Below are 26,876 nucleotides of genomic sequence, written 5' to 3'. Positions count from 1 at the left end.
CCAACCCAGATATTCTTGAGTATTACTATTGACTCATGGATTATTTTAGTTAACTATGTTATAATCCATCACTTTACTCTTTCTGATGCTCAAATTGTCACAAATTTGACCAGTGAGAGCCCCTTTAAGCCAGCATCTATGTTCTTTTACACGAATCCATCAGTCTTAGAGAATTTTCTTGACTTGTACACAAAATGTTCCAGAATCTACTCGTATATTCCCTCAGACCTGAAATCAGGAATTGGTAGAGAATGGTATTTTAGAAATGAAAATCTGGATGCTAAGAGGGTTCATTATTATTGAGATGCCATTGCTTCTAGGTAGTATCAGGGCACAGAACAAGAAAAAATGTAAAATCTCTGACACCTCCAGTTCAAATCCACTATGATGGGGTCTTCTGCATCTTTCTCCATCTCGTCTTGTCTCTGCAACTATGAGAGAAGTTCACAACAATGTCCATATATTTACTTACTTGCTGTATCCCCAGGTACTCACAAAAAAGTTTCAGAATTACTTCAACAATGCACTATGAACAATGAATCTACTAGGGAAAATTCAAGATGTCTTTGCAGAGGTTTTTTTAGTCCTTAAGATATATCCCATGAAAGATGTGCAGTTAATTTAGTTCTTTTTCCTGTGTGATTATGTTAACAGTTCAATATACTATTAGCTTAGTTTTTTTCAATTAAAATTCAATTTTAGGATTTTCTTTTTCATCCTTTCTGTTTAATTTTCTTTCTGAATACAAGTCAGAACTGTATAAAAAGTTATTCTCAAAAGTCTCACTCTCATCCATATGACCTTTATTCTGTTCCTATTCTCTCTTTTAGAGGAAAGCATTTTCATTTGTTTTGGATTTATTTTTCCTGTGTTTCTTTTCTCTTTTTTCAAATGCATATGTGTGTGTATATAGATATATATATATTTTTCTTTTTTCTCTTTATTTCTTTTAAAATTATTTCTGTTTTTTGCAAAATAATCAAATATATCCCTTATTTTCTCTTTCTGATATACTTTTTGATACTGAGAAAGGTTTATATGTTTGTTATAATGGTTATAATTATATTAATATCTTTAAAAATACTATTTATTTATTTATTTATGTCTGCGTTGGATCTTTGTTGCTGCGCATGGGCTTTCTCTAATTGCAGCGAGCGGGGGCTACTCTTCGTTGTGGTGTGCAGGCTTCTCATTGTGGTGGCTTCTCCTGTTGCAGAGGACGGGCTCTAGGTGCATGGGCTTCAGTAGTTGTGGCACATGGGCTCAGTAGTTGTGGCTCGCAGACTCTAGAGCACAGGCTCAGTAGTTGTGGTGCACGGGCTTAGTTGCTCTGTGGCATGTGGTATCTTCCCAGACCAGGGATTGAACCCGTGTCCGCTGCACTGCCGGGCAGATTCCTAACCACTGCATCAGCAGGGAAGCCCTATGTTGATATCTTTATTATGTTATATGGTAAATATAATAACAATATTAGATATATACGATATGATCCTCTTAGTTCTTACTCTTTCAATATTCTCTATTGGCTCCTCTGATGGTTAATTTTATGTACCAACTAGGTTATGGTGCTCAGCCCCAGTTGTTTGGTCAAATATTAGTCTGCACGTGACCATGAGGTTATTTTGTAGATGTGATTAACATTCACAATCAGTTAGGACTTCCCTGGTGGTCCAGTGGTTAGGACTCTGTGCTTCCACTGCAGGGGACATGGGTTCCATCCCTGGTCAGGAAACTAAGATCCCTCAAGCTGTGTAGCTTGGCCAAAACAAAAATGAAAACAAAACACATTTACAATTAGTTGACTGTAAGATAGATTGCCCTCCATAATGTGGGTGGGCCACACCCAATCTGTTGAAGGCATAAAGAGCAAAACCTGAGGTTCCCCAGAGAAGAAGGAATTCTACCTCAAGACTTGGACAATAGGGACTCCTATTAAGTGTATGTTTGATCTTCTTTATATCTGTATTTTAAAATCTGCCTGGGTTTCCAGCTTATTGGCCTGCCCCACAGATTTCAGACTCAAGACTACACCATCAGCTTTCCCCTGAATTTATAGCCTGCTGGCCTGCCCTACAGATTTTGAACATGCCAGCCTCCACAATAACATGAGCCAAGTCCTCAAAATAAAAATTTCTCCCTATATGTATATTCTATTGGTTCTGTTTGTCTGAGAACCCTGACTGATACTGTTCCCCACTATGAGTAATACTGAAACTATCTGGTAACTTCTTCCTCCTGTTCTTCCCATCTCCCAGCATAGGGTCTAAAGGGATATCCTTTTACTGTCAGTTAATACCTATCAATCAAGCAGTGAGCTTCTTCTATTTTCATATATCCTTTCCATTCTCACCCCACCCTCTTCTTATATCTGCACAACAGACCTCACAACTCATAATAGCTTTAGCTGTTTCTCCCTTTTTTTTTTCAGTTAATTTTCCCTCTTCCCACCAGATGGATTTTCTGTCCATACAATCATCAAAAGTAAATTTTCCATGGACACAATTAACACATCCATAACATCCAATTTTATGTGCAATAACACAGGCAAATTTACTTTTATCAGTACTGGAGGCCTGTAAAGCCGGAGTCTTTTTTTTTTTTAATCTATTATATCTGTTATTTAGCCTGTGAGTCAAAGACAACAGCCATGCCCTCAAAACAACATCCCTACCCCATTTTTGTAATGGTTGTACTACTGTACCTACATTTTCAGAACAATAGCCATTCCATCTCTATACTGTTTCCATTATAACCATCATTTTTAGTCTTAGATCTACTGGTCAGTATATATTTAATTCTTAGTCCCACTTCTTATGACAAAGTCTTTCCAGTTACTTGAGTTGTCTGAAGTTTTTTTTAATGAGATTTCTCAGGAAGCGTTCATGGGGAAAATATTCACTGAGTTCTTGCATGTTTATAACAGTCTGTGGCCCTTGGAGGTGAAGGTCAATTTAGCTGGATATAAAATCCTTGGCTCACATGTTCTTCCCTTGAATGTATTGATTATAACAATCCACTGTCTCTGGCATAAAGCATTGATGTTGAAAAGTCTGATGACAATCTGATTTTCTTTCTCTTGTAAGAGACTTAGTCCTTTTTACCTAGATGCCCAAATAATTATTAATTTTTATTAATATCTAATAGGTTAATTTGAATACATCTCTATATTGGCTATTCTGAATTGATTTCCCGATGCAGTGGAGTGTGATTTCGACAAGTAATTTTTTTTTAATCAGAAAAGTTACCTTGAATTGTAGTTTTTATTATGTTCCATAGATTTGGATTTCCTCCTTGGGACTCCTATTAAGTGTATGTTTGATCTTCTTTATATCTGTATTTTAAAATCTCTTTCTTTGTTTTTTTTAAGAAGATTTATTTATTTATTTATTTATTTATTTAATTTATTTTTTGGCTGTGTCGGATCTTAGTTACAGCACACGGGATCTTCATTGAGGCATGAGGGATCTTTTTGTTGCAGTGCGTGGGCTCTTTATTGCGGCACGTGGGCTTCTCTCTAGTTGTGGCATGCAGGTTTTCTCTTCTCTAGTGGTACGCAGGCTCCAGGGCATGTGGGCTCTGTAGTTTGTGGCACAAAGGCTCTTTAGTTGAGGCGTGCATGCTCAGTAGTTGTGGTGCGCAGGCTTAGTTGCCCCGCGGTGTGTGGTATCTTAATTCCCTGACCAGGGATCGAACCTGTGCCCCCGGCATTGTCAGGCAGATTCTTTACCACTGGACCACCAGGGAAGTCCATCTTCATTTCTTTTTGATTGAAAATAATTTCCCCCTTTTCATCTTATCTTTCTTTTAATGTATCTCTATACGTATTGGCTCTGTGTTTATCCTTGTTTAGCCTTCACTTCTGATAATTTTTTCTTTTATGCTTCATTCTCTCCTGAATTCTATAATTTTGGTTTTTAAGTCTTCAGCTTCTCCAACCACTTTACTTTAAGGTTTTTCTAATTCCAATGTATACTGTTCTTTCATTGCTTCTATAATTCTTTTAATTTATTTAGCACATCTTAAAAATATTAAGTTGCAGTTTATATCTGCTCTGTGGGCTTGTCTTTCTGGCATGCCTCCACGGGACATTATTCTGATTCTTATTATCTTTTTCCCTTATATCAACTCTGTATGGGGTGTGGCTTCAATACCTTTTATTGTTCATGTTTAAGGAAGATGAGTTTTCCTGTACTTTGAGTTTAGAAGGTAAGTCAGAATAAGTTTTATAGCATCATGGCTCTTGGTTCCTTTTGTTGTTTTCACAAAATGATTTTTTAAATATATATGGCCTCCTACGTTCTGGTATTTGTCTTCTCTGATCACCTCCACAGCTGTTTTTTTTTTTTTTTTGGCTGCACTATGCAGCTTGTGGGATCTTAGTTTCCTGACCAGGGATTGAACCCAGGCCCTTGGCAGTGAAAACGCAGTCCCAACCACTGGACCGCCAGGGAATTCCCTACCTCCCTAACTTTTAAAAAAAAATTTATTTATTTATTTTTGCTTGTGTTGGGTCTTCATTGTTTCATACAGGCTTTCTCTAGTTGCGGTGAGCCAGGGGCTACTCTTCATTGCAGTGCACAGGCTGCGGTGGCCTCTCTTGCTGCAGAACACAGGCTCTAGGCGCACGGGCGTCAGTAGTTGTGGCTCATGGGCTCCAAAGCGCAGGTTCAGTAGTTGTGGCACATGGGCTTAGTTGCTCCGTGGCATGTGGGATCTTCCCGAACCAGGGCTCAAACCCGTGTCCCCTGCATTGGCAGGCGGATTCTTAACCACTGCACCACCAGGGAAGCCCCTCCATAACTTTTTGAAAGCATCTACATCTTCACTATCCTTTGCCCCTGTCGTTCCTGTCCTGCTCAGTCTGACTTCTCCTCCCACTGGCTTCCACTCTGTGCAGGGCTCTGTTCTGGAGAGAGAATGGGATCCCCCATGTGGAGAGTTCTCAGGACCCAGAACTCCTCGGCACCCTCCAAACTTCCCTTGGCCACCTTTCACTCACCCGTAAGCTGGAGACTGAAAAACTCAATCTGTAAAACTCATCTGCACAAAGGTTCTTGGGTTAATTGGTCTTCCAGGCTTCCCTGTGAGAACCAGTGGGTGGTCTGGGAGTTCCCCAGACCCACTGTCTCCCCTTCCCTTCCTTCCCACCATTGCTGATAACCCTACTGCTTTTTTTTTTTTTTCCGGTACACGGGCCTCTCACTGCCGTGACCTCTCCCGTTGCGGAGCACAGGCTCCAGACGCGCAGGCTCAGCGGCCATGGCTCACGGGCCCAGCTGCTCCGCGGCACGTGGGATCTTCCCGGACCGGGGCACGAACCCGTGTCCCCTGCATCGGCAGGCGGACTCTCAACCACTGCGCCACCAGGGAAGCCCTGCTTTTTTTTTTTTTTTTTTAATTTATTTATTTTTTGGCTGCGTTGGGTCTTGGTTGCTGCGCGCAGGCTATCTCTAGTGGCAGTGAGTGGGGGCTACTCTTCGTTGTGGTGCACAGGCTTCTCATTACGGTGGCTTCTCTTGTTGCAGAGCACGGGCTGTAGGCACGCAGGCTTCAGTAGTTGTGGCATGCAGGCTCAGTAGTTGTGGCTTGTGAGCTCTAGAGCGCAGGCTTAGTAGTTGTGGCTCACAGACTTAGTTGCTCCAAGGCATGTGGGATCTTCCCAGACCAGGGCTTGAACCCATGTCCCCTGCATTGGCAGGTGCATTCTTTTTTTTTTTTAATTTAGTTATTTTTGGCTGCATTAGGTCTTCATTGCTGCGTGTGGGCTTTCTCTAGTTGTGGCGAGCAAGGGCTACTCTTCATTGCGGTGCGCAGGTTTCTCATTTCAGTGGCTTCTCTTGTTGCAGAGCATGGGCTCTAGGAGCATGGGCTTCAGTAGTTGTGGCATGTGGGCTCTGTAGTTGTGGCTCATGGGCTCTAGAGTGCAGGCTCAGTAGTTGTGGCACACAGCTTAGTTGCTCCACGGCATGTGGGATCTTCCCGGACTAGGGCTCAAACCCATGTCCCCTGCATTGGCAGGTGGATTCTTAACCACTGCGCCACCAACGAAGTCCCGGTAGGTGGATTCTTAACCACTGCACCACAAGGGAAGCCCAATCCTACTGCTTTTGATGTATGATATTTTCATTACTCTTGGTTCAAAATATTCTCTAATTTCCATTGTACTGTCTTCTTTGTTTCATGGGTTATTTAGTAGTGTTTGTCTTGATTTCCAAATATATGAGGATTTTCTAATTAATTTCTGTGAACTTGTTGAGACTTTAAGGTCCAGAAAACGATCAATTTTTAAAAACATTCTGTGCATTCTGGGAAAGAACGTGTGTGCAACACTGCTATTGAGCGCAGTGTTATGTATATGTCAGTTCAGTCAGTTTATTATTCTGATGTCCTTCGAATCTTCTGCAGCCTCACTGTAGAAGATTTTTTTTCTTCTTATTCTATCAGTTACTGAGAGAAGTGTGTTCGTCTCCCACTGTGATGTTTGTCTAATTCTTCTTTTCATTCTGCCAATTTTTGCTTCATATATTTAAAAACTGTTAAGTGCATATACATTTATATTTTCATATCTTCTTGTTGAATTGAGGTTTTTATAATAATAACATGTCCCTCATTATCTCTAATAATATTTTCTTTTAAAAGTCTACTTTGTTTGAAATTAATATAGTTATACAAGCTTTCTTGGTTAGTTTGTATGATATATATATTTTTTATTATTTTATCCCCTATGTGTGTCTCTCTCTTTTTTTTTTAAATTGAAGTACAGTTGATTTACAATGTCATGTTAGTTTCAGGTATACAACACAGTGATTCTGTTATATATTCTTTTTCAGATTCTTTTCCTTTATAGGTTATTGCAAAATATTGAGTATAGTTCCCTGTGCTCTACAGTAGGTCCTTGTTGGTTACCTATTTTATTCCCCTATGTCTCAAACTATTTTCTATGTATTCTATCCTTTTTTCTCTCTGTAGTTAAATTTGGATATTTTGTATTGAATTAATCTTTTTTGAAAATTTGTGTTTAAACTGTTGGTAATCTCCTGTTAGCATTGAGCTCCTACCATGTTTTATAGTTGCCAGTTCTGTGATGAAATTCTTAATCTTGTCTTTTATTTCCTTGCATATAGTAATTCAAAGTCTGAGGTCTGACCCTTCGTAATCTGGAGATCCTATGGTCTTTTCCTTCATTATCTATGCTTTCCCTTGGGCTTTGTGCTGTCTTCCTTCCTTGTTTGCCTGGTCTTTTTTTTTTTTTATAACAAAAACACCTTTTTTACATGAGCTAAGATAGGAGGGAGGAGGATTTATTTGCTTTTCGGGGCCTTGGTATTCCTCAGAATTCCAGCTCCTTGTCCTCGAGCACAAAGGCCATCTGCTTGACCACAATGGCCTGGTCTTGAAGTGATGCATGCAAGACGCTTGCCCTGCTAGAACTGCTCTTCTAGAACAGTGGTCCCCAAGCTTTTTGGCACCAGGAACTGGTTTCGTGGAAGACAGTGTTTCCATGGACCGGGGCGGTGGTAGTGGGGAGATGGTTCAGGCAGTAATGCGAGTGATGGGGAGGAGCAGATGAAGCTTTGCTTGCTCATCTCCTGCTGTGCGGCCCAGTTCCCAATAGGTTGCAGACCGCTGGGGACCCCTGCTCTCGAAGACTGCTGATTTGGGCTTTCTTCTTCCTTTCTTCATATTTCTTCTGAATTTTCTTTGATTGTTTTCTGTTTAAAGTCTCTTCCTCCTCAGGAGTCAGCTTGGCCCCTTCTTGCGGCCCAGGGGCAGGGCATAGTGGGGCTTGTACCACTGTGGGTACTGTGTGTTATTGGTGAGCATGATGCCATTCTGCACCAGGGTCTTGGTATGGATCAGTTCATCATTGGATGCATTGTAGATAATATCAGTAATCCTTGTCTTGCGTGTACAGCACACCGAGCCCCAGGAGAAGTTCCCCACGTCCAGCCGCAAGGCCCGGTACTTCTTGTTGTCTCCCCACATGCGGACTGTGTGTCTGTAGCGGGGACCAGTCTTGGTGTTGGCAGTGGGGCATCCCAGCTCACACTTCCGCTTCTGGTTGTAGGGCTTCCTTTTGCCCTAGGTCTTGTGGTGCTTGTGCCAGTTGTCCTGAGAGATGCCCATTGCTCAGCACTGGCTGGAAAGAGGGCTTAGTCCTTTTTAGAGTACTAGCGAGCGTGTATAAAGATTGTTAAAACTTTTTAGAAATAATTTGAGGCCTATATGCACAGAAATCTCTGGCATTCCTATACACCAACAATGAAAAATCAGGAAGAGAAATTAAGGAAACACTCCCATTTACCATTGCAAAAATATATATATAATACCAAGGAATAAACCTGCCTAAGGAGGTGAAAGACTTGTACTCACAAAACTATAAAACACTGATGAAAGAAATCAAAGATGACATAAACAGATGGAGAAATATACCATGTTCTTGGATTGGAAGAATCAATATTGTGAAAATGACTATACTACCCAAAGCAATCTACAGATTCAATGCAATCCCTATCAAACTACCAATGGCATTCTTCACGGAATTAGAACAAAAAATCTTACAATTCGTATGGAAACACAAAAGACCCCGAATAGCCAAAGCAATCTTGAGAAAGAAAAACGGAGTTAGAGGAATCAAGTGTCCCGACTTCAAACCATACCACAAAGCTACAGTAATCAAGACAGTATGGTACTGGCACAAAAACAGAAATATAGATCAGTGGTACAGTATAGAATGCCCAGAGATAAACCCGTGCACATATGGGCACCTAATTTATGACAAAGGAGGCAAGAACATACAATGGAGAAAAGACAGCCTCTTCAATAAGTGGTGCTGGGAAAACTGGACAACTACATGTAAAAGAATGAAATTAGCACACTACCTAACACCATACACAAAAATAAACTCCAAATGGATTAAAGACTTAAATGTAAGACCAGACACTATAAAACTCTTAGAGGAAAACATAGGAAAAACACTCTTTGACATAAACCACAGCAAGATCTTTTTTGACCCACCTCCTAGAGTAATGGAAATAAAAACAAAAATAAATGGGACTTAATTAGACTTAAAATCTTCTGCACAGCAAAGGAAATCATAAATAAGACAAAAAGACAACCCTCAGAATGGGAGAAAATATTTGCAAATGAAACAACAAAGGATTAATCTCCAAAATATACAAACAGCTCATGGAGCTCAATATCAAAAAAACAAACAATCCAGTTAAAAAATGGGCGGAAGACCTAAATAGACATTTCACCAAGGAAGACAAACAGCTGGCCAAGAGGCACATGAAAAAATGCTCAACGTCACTAATTATTAGAGAAATGAAAATCAAAACTACAATGAGGTATCCTCATGCCAGTCAGAATGGCCATTATCAAAAAATCTAGAAACAATAGAGGCTGCAAAGGGTGTGGTGAAAAGGGAACATTCCTGCACTGTTGGTGGGAATGTAAGTTGATACAGCCACTATGCAAAACAGTATGGAGGTTCATTAAACTAAAAATAGCATTACCATATGACCCAGCAATCCCACTACTGGGCATATACCCTGAGAAAACCATAATTCAAAAAGAGACATGCACCACAATGTTCATTGCAGCACTATTTACAATAGCCAAGACATGGAACCAACCTAAATGAATGGATAAAGAAGATGTGGCACATATATACAATGGAATATTACTCAGCCATAAAAAGAAATGAAATTGAGTTATTTGTAGTGAGGTGGATGGACCTGGAGTATGTCTTACAGAGTGAAGTAAGTCAGAAAGAGAAAAACAAATACCGTATGCTAACGCATATATATGGAATCTAAAAAAAAAAAAAAATGGTACTGATGAACCTAGTTGCAGGGCAGGAATAAAGAGGTAGACACAGAGAATGGACTTGAGGACATGGGGTGGGAGGGCGAAGCTAGGGGGAAGTGAGAGTAGCATCAACATATATACACTACCGAATGTAAAATAGTTCGCTGGTGGGAAGCAGCAGCGTAGCACAGGGAGATCGGCTCCGTGCTTTGTGATGACCTAGAGGGGTGGGATAGGGAGGATGGGAGGGAGGCTCAAGAGGGAGAGGATATGGGGGGAACATGTGTATGCATATGGCTGATTCTCTTTGTTGTGCAACAGAAACTAACACAGTATTGTGAAGCAGTTATACTCCAATAAAGATCTGTTAAAAAATAATAATAATTTGAGGCCTAGGATACCAACATTCTGGGATCACCTTAATCCAGTTTGAGTGGCTGAGATCATCTGAAGCTGGGCCGCCGTGCTTGTAAGAGCTGCTCTGTTATCTAGTTGACTGTTACTTGGAGTGAGGACCTGTCCCCAGGTGTGGTCCCCCAGCACACCCAGCCCCAGGCACTGGAGGATGTCAGAAGCCCTGCTTGGCCATTCAGCCTCCTCTTCCAGGACTGGCAGTTGTCTGGAGGGGAAAAGCGGCTCCAAAAGCCAGGCTCCTCTCACTCGGAGGCCTGTATTTCTCTCCTGCTTCTGATGCCCTTGAGCAGATGTTTTCTATTTGTCTGGCTTTTCTAGTTGTCTGTGGAAGTTTGGTCTGAATTGTTTAGTCTTTCATTACTAGGATGTCTGCTTTACATGTTAACAGATTATTTTTTAAAAAACCTATGGGAGCAAGGCAGATGCAGGGGACCAGATAGGAGACTGTTACAGTAACCCAGGTGAGAGATGCTGGTGTCTTAGACCAGGGTGGTGGTGTAGTGGAGGAGGTGATGAGAAAGGATTGCAATCTAGGTATATTTTGGAGGTATAACTAACAGGTAGGATTGGCCTTTGGATATGGGGATGAAAGAAAGTGACCAATCAAGGACGACTCTGAGGTTTATGGCCTGAGGGTGAATGGTTGTGTCCTTTTCTAGGATCATGATGACTAAGAAAGGAGCAGTTTGGGGGGCAGAGGTGGGAGGGAAGGAAAAAGTGCAGTTTAGGTCATGTCAAGAGTGAAATACCCCTTAGATGCCTAGGGGAGGTAGCCTGTGGATGGCTGGGGATAAGTGCCTGGAGTTGAGGGGAGATCAAATTTGGGGTTCATGAGCACAGAGGTTGTATTTTAAGCCCTGAGCCTGGATCAGCTCATCTGGGGGAGGACATAGATGCACCAGGACCAAGGACTGAGCCTGGGGCCTCCGACATCCTGAGGTTGGGGTGGTGGGAGGAAAACCGGAACATGGTAGGTGGGGGTACTGAAAGCCTAGTGCGGAAAGCACTTCCGAGGTCAAGTGAGATGCGGCCTTTGTGATGGGAATTTAAAATTGTTTTTTCCAGTTTGTCTTTTTTCTTTGTTTATGGTGTTTTATTCTAATTAAAATGTGTGTTTCTCTGTGCCTGGATGTAGAAATTTAGTTCTTTCATACTTCTGGCTTCATGCCCTCTTTCCCATTCCAAGATTACCTGTGTCCATGTGGTGCCCACATGTGGGCCCAGAGCTGGGATATGTTGCTCCGGGGAGGGGTGAGCCCAGTATGGAGTGGTCGGATCAGTGTGCCTGAGCTGAGAAGGTGCTGGGGTCAGTGGCGGGGGAAGGGGACCCAGGCCCAGCCCCTCTTTGGGCCTTGGTTTCACATCTGTGACCTTGAGGTGCTGGGGAGGATTCCTGGCTGTGAGGGAAGAGGCAGCCCCCAGTGAGCTGTGCAGGGCTGTGCCCCACGGAGATGGGCATTTCCTCGGCACAGGCCAGTCTGACCAGCACCTAGGAGCTGAAGGGTTCACCGCTCGCTGCCCATGGACAGATGGGGAGACTGAGGCCTGAGAGCATTCCCACAGACTGTGGGGCCCTGGGAGGGGCTGTGGAACCCATCAGCCCAAGCCCTAAGGCCGGATGGCAGGGCAGGATCCCGGGGTCACTTGAAAAAGTCCAGTCTTGAAGGAGTTGGGCCAGTGTGTCCCCAGTGAGATGAGGAGTGGTATCTGACAGGCTAGGCTCCCAGCGCTGCCAGGAGGGACGGAGGGGCTGGCCTGAGCCTGGTTCTGCCTGTTGTAAATGAGCCACTGCTTCTGGGAGGACCTAGGGAATAATGGCAGCTGGAGCACTTTGTAAACTGAGAAGCACCTTATATACAGCCAGGGGCAGTGTAAATGGCATCACAATTTGCAATCTGTAGAGTGCTGTACACCGGTGAGTGGCTGGACTTGAGGGGGCAGCCCGGTGTGGTCTCAGAACTAACCTGCGGTTTGGTGGCAGCAGGCAGGCCACCCACCTGTCCCCATTCTCCAGTGAATGCTAGCAGAGCAGCCCAGGTCAGGAGGCCAGGGCAGGGGAGCCAGGCCACTTACTCTGTGCCATGTTCCCTAGAGCCATCCTCCAGCAGCACGGCTCACCCGTGGATGCCACTATCGCGGCTCTGGTCTGCACCGGGGTTGTCAACCCCCAGAGCATGGGCCTGGGTGGAGGGGTCATCTTCACTATCTACAATGCGTCCACAGGTGAGTCCATACGGGACCCCCGTGGGAAGGATGGGCTCATTCACAGGTGCTAACAGTGAGGTGCTTTTAGACCACCTGAGTGTATGGCTGACCTGCCCTGTCCACCCACGCCCCTTCCTGGGTCTCTTGGTGCCCCCCAACCTCTGCAAAGCCTAAACCAAGTGTTAGCACAGAGGCCAGTTCATGGTACAGAGAGAGAAACTGAGGCCCAGAGCAGGGCCGGGGCTGTCCGAGGGGGACTATTAGTGTGCAGTGAGGCCTGGCAGCCACCGGGGTGCCCCTGACGCCCCACACGCCCTGCCCAACTCCAGGGAAGGTGGAGGTCATCAACGCCAGGGAGACGGTACCCGCCAGCCACGTCCCGGGTCTGCTGGACCAGTGCAAGCAGGCCCAGCCCCTGGGCACAGGTGAGACCCTAGAGGGGCCACCCGCTTCCATCCCACCAGACCACTGGACAGATGGGGAGAATCCCCCACCCTGAAGGGGCAGCGCCCCTCATGGACGGCTGAACCACCCTGGCACTGAAGGGTGGCAGCTGGGGATGGGGAGCCCCTGTGGAGGTCCTGACTCCCCGGGTTTTCCCAGAGGAGGGCTCTCTGAGTTGGGAGGGACGATCCAAGCAGAAGGACCACCTCAGCCGAAGGCCTGGAGGGTTCAGTGGAGACGTGTTGGGGGACTGGTGGTGGTGGGCGGGGATGGGGCCAGTTTTTCTGGGTCCCACAGGCCTGGGCCATGGACTTTGTGCAGAGGGCAGTGGGGAGGCACGGAGGTGTAAGTGGGGAGGGCCGTGGTCCCAGGTGGGCTCCAGAAGGCTCACTCTGGCTTCCATGGCTGGGGGTACAGGCAACCAAGTGTGGAGTGACAGAGAGCCCCCAGGAGCCAAGGCGGCCGGCCCAGGGGCAGGGGCGTGACACCTGTGCCGTGCAGGTGCCCAGTGGATCGGGGTGCCTGGGGAGCTCCGCGGCTACGCTGAGGCCCACAGGCGCCATGGCCACCTGCCCTGGGCGCAGCTCTTCGGGCCCACCATCGCGCTGCTCCAGGGGGGCCTCCACGTGCCCCACGTCCTCAGCCGCTTCCTGCACAGCAGCTACCTGCGCCCTTCCCTGCATGCATCGTCTCTGAGGTGAGCTCCCATGGGGGTCCAGGGCCCCTCCTCAGCCCCGCCCCTCCTCAGCCCCGCCCCTCCTCAGCCCCGCCCCTCCTCAGCCCCTCCTCCAGCCAGAGGATCAACCTTCTGGGGGCTGAGGCCCTGTATGGCCAGTATGTCACTGTCTCAGCTCAGAGACCTCCAGTTCCACGTGGCAGAACCTCATCAGAGGGCTCAGGCCAGAGAGAGTTTATGCCAAAGTGATGGGGCTCCCAGGGCACAGATTTGGGCCCTGCCCTCCCGCCCCCCCTCTCTGGGCTGGCGGGAGGGCTTTGGCCACCCCACTCGCCCGCCCGGGCAGCCCACCGACCAGGAGGAGTGCCAGGTGTCAGGTCCTCGGTGGATGCCGTTTTGGCATGGGGGGGGGGGCGCGTCCTCCCTGGGCCTGGGTGATGAGAGACATGAAAGGGTGTCAGCCCCACCCAATCCTGGAGAATCTGCCCCCATGTCCACTGCAGCCCCTCAGGACCCCGGACCAGGACTCCTTCCCTGTAGGGTCCCTGCAGAAGTGTGGCTGCCCTCCAGGACCTGGCCTCAGCCTGAGGCCGTCCCCCACCCCCCAGGCAGCTCTTCTTCAATGGGACAGAACCCCTGAGTCCTCACGACCCACTCCCGTGGCCCGCGCTGGCTACCACCCTGGAGACCGTGGCTGCAGAAGGTGCAGAGGCCCTCTACACAGGGAGGCTGGGCCAGATGCTGCTGGAGGACATTGCCAAGGAAGGTCAGCATGTGAGGCCCCACAGCCCCGTTCTGCCAGAGAAAGAGGGGTCTGGGCGCCAGGCCTGAGGGTGGGTCCTCCCCTCCCCTCCCCTCCCCTCCCCTCCCCTCCCTTCCCCTCCCCTCCCCTCCCCTCCCCTCCCCTCCCCTCCCCTCTCCCTCCCCTCTCCCTCCCCTCCCCTCCCCTCTCCCTCCCCTCTCCCTCCCCTCCCCTCTCCCTCCCCTCCCCTCTCCCTCCCCCTGAGAGGGGGTCAGCTGCTCCCAGGGCTTGGAGAGGCCGTTGCCCCAGTCCTGCCCACTGCTGGTCTCAGAGACCTTGCAGTCAAAGCCCCCAAGGAGCAGGGCCCTGAGGGTTAGGGCCATGAGACAGGAGCTATCGGTGGCTGCGGGGGTGCTCCTGGGCCTGGAGTTGGCCACCCTCAGTCTCTCAGAGGCCAGCTTGCCTCCCCCACCTTCTCCCACTCTCCCCTCCAAACTTCCCATCCCTGGCCTCTGTCCACCCAGCCCTGAGGCCACTGCCCACAGGCCCAGCACCACCCCTCTGGGCCTGGAAGACTAGGGAATGAGGGGGGCCCCCACTGTGTGAACCAAGGTCCCTGGCTAACACTCTGCACCTCGTTTCCCCATCTGTACATGGAGCCCTCTGTCTCACCCCAGGCAGCCGGCTGACTCCGGAGGACCTGGCATCATTCCGGCCTGAGGTGGTGGATGCCCTGGAGGTGACCCTGGGGAACTACACTCTGTACTCACCGCCACCGCCTGCAGGGGGCGCGATTCTCAGCTTTGTCCTCAACGTGCTCAAAGGTGAGGTCCCCAGGAGCCTGGCACCCCTGAACTGAATTCCAGGCCCAGCCAGGCTCTGGGTAGCCACTGCCTCCTCCAGCTCAGCCCCCTCCTCAGACGCTGAAGATGGGGCTGAGGAGTGGGCCAGGACGGTGTGTTTTAGAGCTGGCCTCCGGTGTGGCCCACACCTGGCTCCGCTGAAGGGTCTGCTGTCATCTACCCACTAAGTGCCCCCAGGTGACCCCGGTGCAGGGCACAGGTGCGGTGGCTCTGCAGGTGGTGAGCTACCGGTCCAGTGTGTGCAGCTAGGGCTGAGGCCCAGCCTATTGCAGCCTGCAGGGGCGTTGCGGGGTGAGGGGGAGTCCTGGCAGCATCCAGGGCTGGGGCTGCCTGATGCTGCCTGTGGCCGCCGTAACAAAGTATCACAAATTACCAAAACCTGGTGGTTCAGACAACAGAAATTTATTCTCTCATAGTTCTGGAGACCAGAAGTTCAAAATCAGGGTGTCTGCAGGGCCACATTCCTTCCTGGGGGCCTGGGGGAGAATCTGTTCTTTGCCTCTTCCAGCTTCTGGCGGCTGCTGGCATTCCTAGGCTTGTGGCTGCATCCCTGCAATTTCAGCCTCTGTGGTCACACGGCCTCCCTCTTCTTTGTGTCTGTTTTATAAGGATATATGTGATTACATTTAGCACCCACCTGGATAATCCAGGATAATCTGCTCCTCTCAAGATTCTTAATTTAATCACACATTTGCCATACAAGGTAATATTCACTCTTTTTCCATATAAGGTAGTATTCACAGGTTCTGGGAATTAGGACATGGACAAATCTTTCTCAACCCACTACACAGGATGACCCCCACCTGCGCCCACCCCCTCCCCAGGGTTCAACTTTTCCGCGGAGTCGGTGGCCAGGCCTGAGGGGAGGGTGAACTTGTACCATCACCTCGTGGAGACGCTCAAGTTTGCTAGGGGGCAGAGGTGGCGGCTGTGGGACCCTCGAAGCCACCCGGAGGTCCAGGTGAGGTACCCTGAGCTGGTGGAGAGCCCCCTTCCCTGCCCCAGGGCTCAGCATGAAGGGAGGGTCAGGCCAATGGGTGCTCCGTCCACAGACCCTGAGAGCCTGGCGGGTGAGGCTGGAGGGATGTGTACACAGTTGGTTCTAGAACAGGATGGCCTGGAAGTGGCCCAGAACAGGGAGGGTGCAGCAGTCTGGGTATTGAAGGGAGCCCTGGAGGGGCAGGTACGGGAGGGCAGTGGTGGCGCTGCGTCTCTGACACCCTTAGGGGACCTTCTGCTCTGTGACCCCACCTGACCTCTCACTGACCTCGTCACCTGTCTGCCCACCCCAGAACGCCTCCCAGGACCTGCTGGGGGAGGCTCTGGCCCAGCACATCCACCAGCAGATCGACACCCGGGGTGACCACCAGCTCAGCCACTACAGCCTGGCCGGGACCTGGAGCCACAGGATGGGCACGGCCCACGTATCCGTGCTGGGGGAGGATGGCAGCGCTGTGTCTGCCACCAGCACCATCAATACGCCGTACGTGGGGCTGGGGGCAGGCGGGCAGGCCCCACTCCATTCCCTAGACCTCAGCCCTCCAACCCCAGCCTGGCCTTCCAGCACCTCCCTGGCTGTGTCCATCGAGTGGTACCTTGTTTTTCCCTTTCCTGTGTCAAAAGGGTCCTACACGCTGACACCTCTGGCCGAAAAGGCTGCTGATGGGGTGACCCTGAGCCAGGATGAGGACGGGTCTTACAACCAGGAGGATGCCATGGTGGGGGGCAGGGCCAGGGAGGGAAGAGCAGTTCCAGGATACTGGAGGGCAGCTGCTGAAACGAGGGGCTTCTGGAGGGCTGGGGCACAGCCCATGTGTGTTGGGAGCCCACGGCCCGCGCCCAGCTCTACCTCTGTCCACAGCTTTGGAGCCATGGTGTACTCACCGCGCACGGGCATCATCCTCAACAACGAGCTCCTGGACCTGTGCTGGAGGCACCCGCGGGGCTCCGGAGTCACCCCACCTCCTGGTGAGCACAGTGCCTCCGGGCGAGAGGAGGGAAGGCGGGAAGGCCAGGCAGGCCCAGCAAAGAGACAGGAATGGAGGAGGCAGCCCCAGGGGGTGCTGGCTCAGAAGCGAGGCTGCACTGATACCCGTCCGGCCTCCAGTTCCAGGTGAGCGGCCCCCGTCATCCATGGTCCCCTCCATCTTGGTCAACGCAGCCCAGGGGTCGAAGCTGGTGATCGGTGGGGCTGGCGGGGAGCTCATCATCTCTGCTGTGGCCCAGGTGAGTCTGGGGGCTCCTGGATGGAACGTGCCCTCACTGGGCCGCCCTGTTGTCCTGGCTGGGCGGCCCTGTTCTGGGAGGGGTTGGGGAGGGTGGCTGGTGCCCCTCCCTCCCTTCCTGCCTGCATCCTTCTCTCCCCCACCAGGCCATCATGAACAAGCTGTGGCTGGGCCTTGACCTGCAAGCTGCCATTGCGGCCCCCATCCTGCATGTGGACAGCAAGGGCCGGGTAGAGTACGAGCCCAGCTTCAGCCAGGTGAGGCCGTGGGCCAAGCCACCTCTAGGCGGATGCCTCAGCACTTGCCTTCAGAGCCCCTGGTGGGGCCTCAGCTTTTGAGTGTGCCCAGTGCACTTCGGCTTTGGGGGCCACCAGGAGTTGAGAAGCTCCATGGGGGAGGCAACAGGCGGCTGGTCTCTGCGGCAGGGGACAGGGTGTTTGTTGTTCACGTGACTCCCAGAATGAACTCCCCTGCACCTTGGTCCCTGATCTTTCTGGGCCATTCTCTCCGGAAGCTACTTTCCCCAGCTGAGGCCTCTCAGACTCTCCCTCATGGTGATCTGCTTCCTTGTGTGATCTGCAGCTTTTCTCTGTGGGTTTACTTCGAAAGGAGTCTATTATTCCTGGGAGTCTGCAGAGGGATTTCCCTCCAGGGCACTGGGTTCTTGGTTCCCCACACAAGCAGGCCCAGGAGATGAATTCTCTTGTGGGACTCCCAGCCCCTCTCCTCTGCCTGGGCAGGTAGCTGGCCTCCTTGGAAGGTCTCTGGGCTGGCAGATGCCCTCACTAGGGCCCACTCCAAACTTCATGCCCAGGGTCCATTCAAGCAGCTGGGGTTCAAGGTCATCAAAGCTGCCTTTCCTAAGCTTCTCTGGTCTCAAGGCCACCTCCCAGGGCCCTTGAAATTCTGAGGACCACAGAGTGAGGGGCCTTGAGTCCAAGGGGGTGTGTAGTCCTGAGAACCTTGGTCTTTGAGCCTGGAGACTAAGGACCTCAGCCCGTCAGGCCCAAACTCTCAGAGTCCGAGGCCCGTCCTCCCAGCCTCCCTCCCTCCCTGTGCAGGGTCCTCCCCGTGGCAGGAGGACTTGATGCTCTCCCAAGACTCATCCTCTTAGGCCCTTCTCCGTGACCTCGACTGAAGGTCTTTACTCTGTGAACACCATTCTCCAAGGACCTCAACTCTGAGAATTTGGACCTGACAGGCTGGAATCCAGAAAACCCCAAGCCCACGGCCCTCAGCTCCCTAGAAGGTTAGAGTGTTGGCCACACAGGTCAGGGCCTCCCATGGAGAACACCTGAGGCACTGGGTGGAGACCTTGAGTCTCCAAGGGCCCTCAGAGCCAAGGCCCAGGCCTGAGGCCAGGAGGGTCCTTGTTCCTCAAGGCCTTGGAGTTTGGCCACTATGACCCTAAGGAACAGTCTCCGAGGACCACAGGTCCTGCCGTGACTGTGACGAGCTGGGCCTTCCACCCTAAGGACACTAGGTAATTAGCGCGTCAGGCAGAGATACACCCAAGGCCATAGCACCTGCAGACCTCTCCGTACCTGTGACTCAGGTCCTGGAGGCCCTGGTCCTGGGGACTGCAGGGTACCTGGAACTGAGGGCCCTGGTGGGCAGGGGTCCTTGGCCTTAAGTGGGAATGGGGGGCCTGAGTAACACAGGTCTCTACGTGCCAGGATCTGTGTGAAGAGTTGCAGACTGGCAAGTGTGGGGACCAGGCCCCGAGGCAAGGTACTCAGGCCCTCAGACACCAACCCCTGGGCCCTGATGCCCTCCAATTCCACACACTCACCGTCTCAGACCTGAGCCTTTACAGCCCATGCTCGGAGTGCCTCACCCTTGGGGACTGCTGGTGCCTGTAGCCTGGGGTCCACGTCCTTGGACTCATGGGTGTTCAGAAGCCTCCAGCTGACTCCTCCACCAGTGGGGCCCTGGAGAGTCTGGGACCCCCGTCTTCTCATGCTGGTGTTGAGATGGCAGGTCCTAAGCCGCCAACAATGCTGGCACCAGGGCCATTCCTCCTCTCCAGGGCAGGAGCCAGATGTTGAGTTGGGCCCTTCTTATGTATGGGTGACCTGGGACTCCAAAGGGCCCAAGGTCTGCCTTCTAGAAGACTTTGCTTTCAAGGTCCTCAAAACGTTGAAAGCTATCTTCTCCACAGAAGCCCTTGGACTCCTTGGTTGTCATGTTGAGGGCCCCTGGTGTCCTTGATCCAGGACAGAAGTGAACCTGCATCTCAGCTTCCTTCTAGTTCGGGCGATGTCCTCCTGTCATATCCCCTGGAACCCAGGCTTCTCCTCTGGGGCCTCTGGAGTGGGAGGCCATAGACTCCATGCCTGCAGACATGGCTGCGTCCAGCGCCCCTCTATCCTCTCCCAGACTGCCCCTGCCAGGCCTGCCTCCTCGGCCAGGGTCCTCAGCTCCCGGCCTGGGTCCCAGCCCCTCCATGACCAGCCTTCTCTCCTCTCCAGGAGGTGAAGAAGGGGCTCCAGTACCGGGGCCAGAACCAGACCGAGAGGCCCGTTTTCCTGAACGTGGTCCAGGCCGTGTCCCAGGACGGGGCCTGTGTGCACGCTGCAGCGGACCCCAGGAAGGGTGGGGAGCCCTCAGGCTACTAAAGAGGCTGCTCCCTCCCCAGAGCTGGGATCCTGCCCAGCACGCATCCAGGTTGGCCTGGTCCATGGGACCAAGGGCTCCGGCAGAATCTGGACCCCTTGGCTGGATGGTCAGCCTGGGGCTTCAAGAGGTGGGGACAGCCCAGCAGATGGACGGCTGTGGAGGCCGAGTCCTCCCCTCCCAGACCCCCTGTGGCCCTGCCCTGACCCCTCCAACCTCCCCAGGCCTCTCACCCAGGACTGTGCCCCCGCTCCCCGAAGCCCCATTCCCCACCTGTGTATCTTCCAGTCCAAGATTAAAGAAGAGGCTGCACCATGCCTGATTCAGGGTCGAGGTGGGGAGGGGACCTTCAGAAAGCACGTGCAGTAAGCTGCAGCCCTCCATACACACCACCACGGAGCCAGGGAAACCAGACACGGGCTGGGCCTTCTCCAGGCCGCCCCTGGACACTTGCTGGGGCTCCGCACATGGCTGCCTGGACCCACCCGTGAGGAGGAAGGCAGGGGTGTGGCCTGGGGGCACCTGTCCCTGGCTCCTGGGGGTCCTTGGCCCAGGCCCGTCCTGGAACTTGTCCTCTGTGCCAGGAAAAGGCTGGATGAAGCGAGACCTAAGCCCTCCCCAGCCCCCAACTCCAACATGTTCTCACCCTCAGCACTCTTGACATTTTGGGTGAGTCATTCTTTGCGGCGGCGCTGTCCACGCACTGTAGGTGGTGGAGCAGCATCCCTGGCCTCCCCTTGCTAGATGCAGCATCACCCCACCCCCACAGCCAGTCACCAAACCACCCCCGATTGAGACCCACAAGCCCCCAGCCACTGTGGATGGCTTTGCCAGCTCCTGGGTGTGCCACCCTCCCTGAGGGGGTCCTGCCCCATGTTGAGTCCTGGGAGCACTGAGAGTTCCTGTTTCACCCCAAACATCCCACAGGGGCGTACCTCCTCCTGGAAGGGCGCCACTACAGATCCATCACTTCCCATTCTGCCCGGAGTTCAGTCGCACAGGACGGGTTGGGTGTTGCTCCTGTGCCTGCTGGGACAGAGCACTACACACTGAGGGCCTTCGGACAATAGAAACCCTCGCCGCAGTGCCTCCCAGCTGCATCCCCATAGCATGATAACGGTGTCCCTGCACTCCTTACTCACCCTCTGCCATCCCTGGGACTCTCACCGACCCCTGGAGCCTCAGTTACCACTTGTGAGCTGATGGGTCCCCGCCCAGGCTCTAGCCCAGGTTTCTGGACCGTCAGACTCACATACCCACTCACCCACCCACCCACCCACCTCCCACCTCCAGAGCACCTGGGATCCACAGACACCTTGGACTCAACACACCCAACCAGAAGCCAGCTCTGAGGCAGCCGGAAGTTCTCCGGTGCCCCCTTCTTCCCCCTCCATGATAGTCACCCAGTCCTCTCCCTCCATCTGCGTGGCTTGGCCTTGGTTCCATCTCTTTGTCCCTTTCTGCCTCCTTGCCGCTGCCACAGCCTCAATCCACTCCCTACTCATGACAGTGATGAGCCTTAGAAAATGCATACCTGATCCTGCCATGAGGCCACACAGAGCCCTCCTTGGCTCCTGGGGGCCCCTGGAGGAAGCCCATTCCTCTCGCTCCCTGCTCATCCCACCCTAGGTTACTTGCCCGGCCCCTGCCCACATCCCTCCTGGACCACAAGCAATGCCAACCAAGATGCATTCCCAGCCCAGTTAGCAACTCTTACAGCCTCTTTAAACATCTTGTTACACAGAAGAAATCAAAGCGGTATCTTCAAAATAACATTCACATCAATACAGATCAGCCCCCACAGAATATAGCTAAAGCAGGGCTCAGAGGAAAATATACTGCCTTAAATAGTTACATTAATAATAATCAAAACAAATAAAGTATCTAACATACAAAGTTAGTAAAAGAACAATCAGAACAGTAAGGAAGGCAAGAGGAAGAATTTAGTAACAACTGAAGCAGAAATTGATAAATTTGAAGTCAGAAGAACAGATCTTTGAAAAAGATATATAAGCTATTAGCTAGCCAATCAGTAAAAATGAAGGATGTGTAAATACACACAAAAAAGAAATGCGAACGGGGAAATAACCTAAGCTACAGAGGAAGTTAGAAATACTAGAAAATATTACTCATTTTAATAAAAATAAATTTGGAAACTTGACAAAATAAATTACTTTCTAGAATGATATAAGTAGAATTGTGATACTTAACACATACGAAAAACACTGCCACTTATCTGAAATTCAGATTTAATTGGGCAGACTTTATTTTTATTTGCTAAATCTGGCAACCTTAAGTATAAATGACAAACGGGTCAAAGAAAGAGCAAAGGTCTAGACATGTCAATGATCTCAAAAAAAACCTGAGAATGTGGCAGGAACACTGGCCTACCTCAAATGCCCTTCTGGAAAGTTTCCCAGGCAAAGTGTGTCCTGCCAGTAGGATCAGAGGCCTCTCTTGCCAGTTAAGCCGCCACAGTGTAGAGCGGGGAGGAACATTTCCCCATTCACTTTATGAAGTCAGCATAGGGCTAGCCCCAAACTTGGCAAAGCACACCAAAGACCAATTGTGTTTGGGAAACAACACAAAACTCCTCAAACAAATACAAGCAAGGAGATTCCAAGCAACACATTCAAAAGGACAGGGTGTCTGGGTGGGGCTGACACCATTACTGCTGGGAATGTCCATGAGAGGGACTTGTACTCCTCTTTCACCAGAGGAGAAAAATCAGAGTCCTCTCCATGGAGAGGCATTTGACAAAATTCAACACTCATTCTTGATTTTTTTAAAAAAACAAAAAACCCCACAAACAAAACAACAACAAAACACTGAATAAAATGGAAATAAATGGATATTCCCTTAACAATGAATAAATATCTCAAAACAACAGTAACATCTGTTGGATACCGACCATGGCTAGGTGCTACTCTATTGCTTTACATGTATTAATTCACGTAATTCTCCCTAATGAAAGGGAGCTATGATGAGCCCCATCTTACAATGAGAACACTGACGTACTAAAGCTCCCAGGGCCCTGTGGAATAAGTGCCAGAGGTAGAAACTGGGGAGACGGATGGAGAAAATGAGTCTTGACCCCTACCTCATACCATATACAGAAATTAATTCGAGATGAATCTTAGGCCTAAATGGGAAAACTAAAATAAATGCCTGGGCAACCAGTCCAGAATCATTTATCATAAAGACCTTCATTTTCCTCATTGAATTGCATCAGTGCTTTTGTGAAACAAACAAAAAAACTCAAGTAAACCAAGCTATCAGATTTTAAAACACACTGTAAACATACAGTAGGTTAAAACAGCATATGAATAAACCTCAGAAATCAATCAACCACAACACACAGTTCACAAAGAAATGCAAATATATGGGAATTTTGTCTGCTAAAAGAGCTTTTCGAAGCAGTAGGAAAAAGATGAATTGCTGACAATCAGTATTAGAACAAGTGGGTAGCCACCTGGAAAACAGTAAAGTGGGACCCTGGCCTTTTATTTATACCAAATTAAATGCCAGTTGGACCAAAGATTTAAGAGTTAAAAATAAAACCATGCAAATATTGTAAAAAAAATGGGAGAAACTTTTATTTATGTTCGTAGAGTGGGAAGTCCTTTTTTAGGCATGACATAAAATCAAGAAACCATATTAAAGGGACTTCCCTGGTGGTCCAGTGGGTAAGACTCCACACTCACAATGTAGGGGGCCTGGGTTCGATCCCTGGTCAGGGAACTAGGTCCTGCTTGCTGCAACTAATAGTTCACTTGAGGCAACTAAAGATCCCAGTGCCACAACTAAGACCTGGCGCAGCCTAAATTAATTAATTCTTTTTAAAAAGAAGCCATACTAAGGAAAGGATAAATTGGGACTTCCCTGGCAGTTCAGTGGTTAACACTCTGCCCTTCCAATGCAGGGGGCAGGTTTGATCTCTGGTCGGAGTACTAAGATCCCACATGCCATGCAGTGTGGCCAAAAAATTTTAAAAAAAGGATAAATTTGAACGCATAAAAATTTAAAATTTTGATGTGAAAAATATTTCAAAAGACCAATGAAAACCTTGCGGAAAGACAGTTTCAATATGTGATCTGGGGCTGGTTACTTTAATATTTAAATATTTAATATCAAAGACCAAGTATCCATTAGAAAGATGCACAGGGATATGACTCATTAGACCACAGAAAGAGAACTACAAATCGCCATTTCAACGTATAAAAAATAGCTCAACCTCACTGATAAATGCGCCAATTAAAAAAAACAATGAGATCCACAGGGACAAAGCAAATGGCTCCAGCCCAAAGGCTTCCTCTGTGAACGCTTCCAAACACTGATGGAACAAAAAACACCAGTCTTACACAAACTCTTCCCGAGAACAGAACAGAGAAAACACTGCCCAACTTTTAATAAGGCCACCATAATCCTGAGAACAAAACCTGACAAAGACACTTCATGAAAGAAAAGTAGAGGGTGATTTCATTAATGCACAGAGATGCAAAATTCCTAAATGAAATCTGAGCAAGCCAAATTCATATATATAAATTCATCACTATCAATTTGGGTTTATTCTGGGAATGCATGATTGGTTGAACATTATAAAATCAAGCAATGCAATTCACTGTATTAACATACTAATAGAATAAAGAAGAAAAGTCATTCACCATCTCAATAAATGCAGAAAAGCATTTGATAAAATTTGCCAACTTTCACAATAAAAAGTCTCAGTAACTAGAAATAGAAGAAAACTTCCTTAATTTTATAAGTTGCGGCTACAAAATCCTACAGTAAACATCATACTTCATGGTAAAACATACAAGCCTTCCTTTTGAGATTGAGACCAATTCCTTTTGAGATGGAAACATGCATTGCTAGCTTTCATCATTTCCTTTCCACACTGAAAGAGAAGTCCTTGCCAGGGCAATAAGGTAAGAAAAAAGAACAAAAGGTATAATTGGAAAGGAGGACATAAAACTGTCAATATTTGTAGATACTTAACAGGTAAACTGTTAGAAATAAGTCAATTGAACAAGATCACTGGAATCAAGGAAAATATAGAAAAATCAATATTTCTACATCATTCACAAATAGAAAACACTTTTTTGAACTGAAATCACTTACAATAGCATTTAAAAAAAAATCCACGCCTAGAAGTAAAACTAACAAGTATCCAAGACCTCTACACTGAACACTGCAAAATATAACTGAAGAATTTGAAGAAAATGAATAAATGGAGGATTATACTACATTCATGGACTAGAAGGCTTAGTGCTGTGAAGATGCCAATTCTCCCCACATTCACCTATAAATCCAACGCAATCCTAATAAAAATCCTCATAGGTTTGTGTGTGTGTATGTGTGGAAATTGGCAAGATGATTCTAAAATTCATATGGAAACACCAAGGACCAGGACTAGCCCAGGCAATCTTGAGGAAGAACATGAAGGAGAGGGACCTCCCTGGTGGTCCAGTGGTTAAGACTCCAAGCTTCCAATGCAAGAGGCCTGGGTTTGATCCCTGGTCAGGGAACTAGATCCTGCATGCCACAACTAAAGATCCCACGTGCTGCAGCTAAAGAAAAAGATCCTGCATGCTACAACAAAGATCCCACATGCTGCAACTAAGACCCAGTGCAGCCAAATAAATAAATAAAAATAAAATATTTTTTTAAAAAAGGAAAGATATGGCCAATTAAAAAATAAAGAACATAAAGGAGGACTCACATTACCAGATGTCAGGAACAAGCTATGGTAATTAAGGCAATTTGGTATTGGTGCAAAAATAAACTGGGCAGGGCTTCCCTGGTGGTGCAGTGTTTAAGAATCCACCTGCCAAAAAATCTTCCAACAAACAAAAGCCCAGGACCAGATGGCTTCACAGGCGAATTCTATCAAACATTTAGAGAAGAGCTAACACCTATCCTTCTCAAACTCTTCCAAAAGATAGCAGAGGGAGGAACACTCCCAAATTCATTCTATGAGGCCACCATCACCCTGATACCAAAACCAGACAAAGACGTCACAAAGAAAGAAAACTATAGGCCAATATCACTGATGAACATAGATGCAAAAATCCTCAACAAAATACTAGCAAACAGAATCCAACAGCACATTAAAAGGATCATACACCATGATCAAGTGGGGTTTATTCCAGGAATGCAAGGATTCTTCAATATACGCAAATCAATCAACGTGATACACCATATCAACAAACTGAAGGAGAAAAACCATATGATCATCTCAATAGATGCAGAGAAAGCTTTTGACAAAATTCAACACCATTTATGATAAAAACCCTGCAGAAAGTAGGCATAGAGGGAACTTTCCTCAATATAATAAAGGCAATATATGACAAACCCACAGCCAGCATTGTTCTCAATGGTGAAAAACTGAAACCATTTCCACTAAGATCAGGAACAAGACAAGGTTGCCCACTCTCACCACTCTTATTCAACCTAGTTTTGGAAGTTCTAGCCACAGCAATTAGAGAAAATAAAGAAATAAAAGTAATCCAAATAGGAAAAGAAGAAGTAAAGCTGTCCCTGTTTGCAGATGACATGATACTATACATAGAGAATACTAAGGATGCTACCAGAAAACTACTAGAACTAATCAATGAATTTGGTAAAGTAGCAGGATACAAAATTAATGCACAGAAATCTCTGGCATTCTTATACACTAATGATGAAAAATCTGAGAATGAAATTAAGAAAACACTCCCATTTACCATTGCAACAAAAAGAATAAAATATCTAGGAATAAACCTACCTAAGGAGACAAAAGACTTGTATGCAGAAAACTATAAGACACTGATGAAAGAAATTAAAGATGATACAAATAGGTGGAGAAATATACCATGTTCATGGATTGGAAGAATCAA

General features: G+C 48.5%; 1 protein-coding gene, 1 non-coding gene and 1 pseudogene across 2 annotated transcripts in view; 2 read left to right on the top strand and 1 right to left on the bottom strand.

Moving 5' to 3' along the window:
* GGT5 (gamma-glutamyltransferase 5) overlaps positions 1 to 20,315 on the top strand; it is a 25,369-nt gene extending 5,054 nt beyond the window's left edge. The window contains exons 2-12 of the mRNA XM_067014628.1: positions 12,320 to 12,450; positions 12,762 to 12,857; positions 13,378 to 13,573; positions 14,161 to 14,318; positions 14,972 to 15,118; positions 15,982 to 16,118; positions 16,450 to 16,640; positions 17,019 to 17,125; positions 17,265 to 17,383; positions 17,529 to 17,639; positions 19,854 to 20,315. Of these exons, the coding sequence (XP_066870729.1) occupies positions 12,320 to 12,450; positions 12,762 to 12,857; positions 13,378 to 13,573; positions 14,161 to 14,318; positions 14,972 to 15,118; positions 15,982 to 16,118; positions 16,450 to 16,640; positions 17,019 to 17,125; positions 17,265 to 17,383; positions 17,529 to 17,639; positions 19,854 to 20,000 (1,540 nt within the window). The 3' untranslated portion in view covers positions 20,001 to 20,315. The remainder of the gene's footprint in view (positions 1 to 12,319; positions 12,451 to 12,761; positions 12,858 to 13,377; positions 13,574 to 14,160; positions 14,319 to 14,971; positions 15,119 to 15,981; positions 16,119 to 16,449; positions 16,641 to 17,018; positions 17,126 to 17,264; positions 17,384 to 17,528; positions 17,640 to 19,853) is intronic.
* LOC131742761 (small ribosomal subunit protein eS8 pseudogene) lies at positions 7,302 to 8,127 on the bottom strand (annotated as a pseudogene).
* Positions 20,316 to 23,666: 3,351 nt separating the features above from the next.
* On the top strand, positions 23,667 to 23,739 carry TRNAV-CAC (transfer RNA valine (anticodon CAC)). The gene has a single exon. It is a non-coding gene; the product is annotated as a tRNA-Val (tRNA).
* Positions 23,740 to 26,876: the final 3,137 nt, after the last annotated feature.

The sequence above is a fragment of the Kogia breviceps genome, chromosome 15 (assembly GCF_026419965.1).
Source record: "Kogia breviceps isolate mKogBre1 chromosome 15, mKogBre1 haplotype 1, whole genome shotgun sequence".
NCBI lineage: Eukaryota > Metazoa > Chordata > Mammalia > Artiodactyla > Physeteridae > Kogia > Kogia breviceps.
This window is presented reverse-complemented; position numbering and strand designations above follow the sequence as displayed.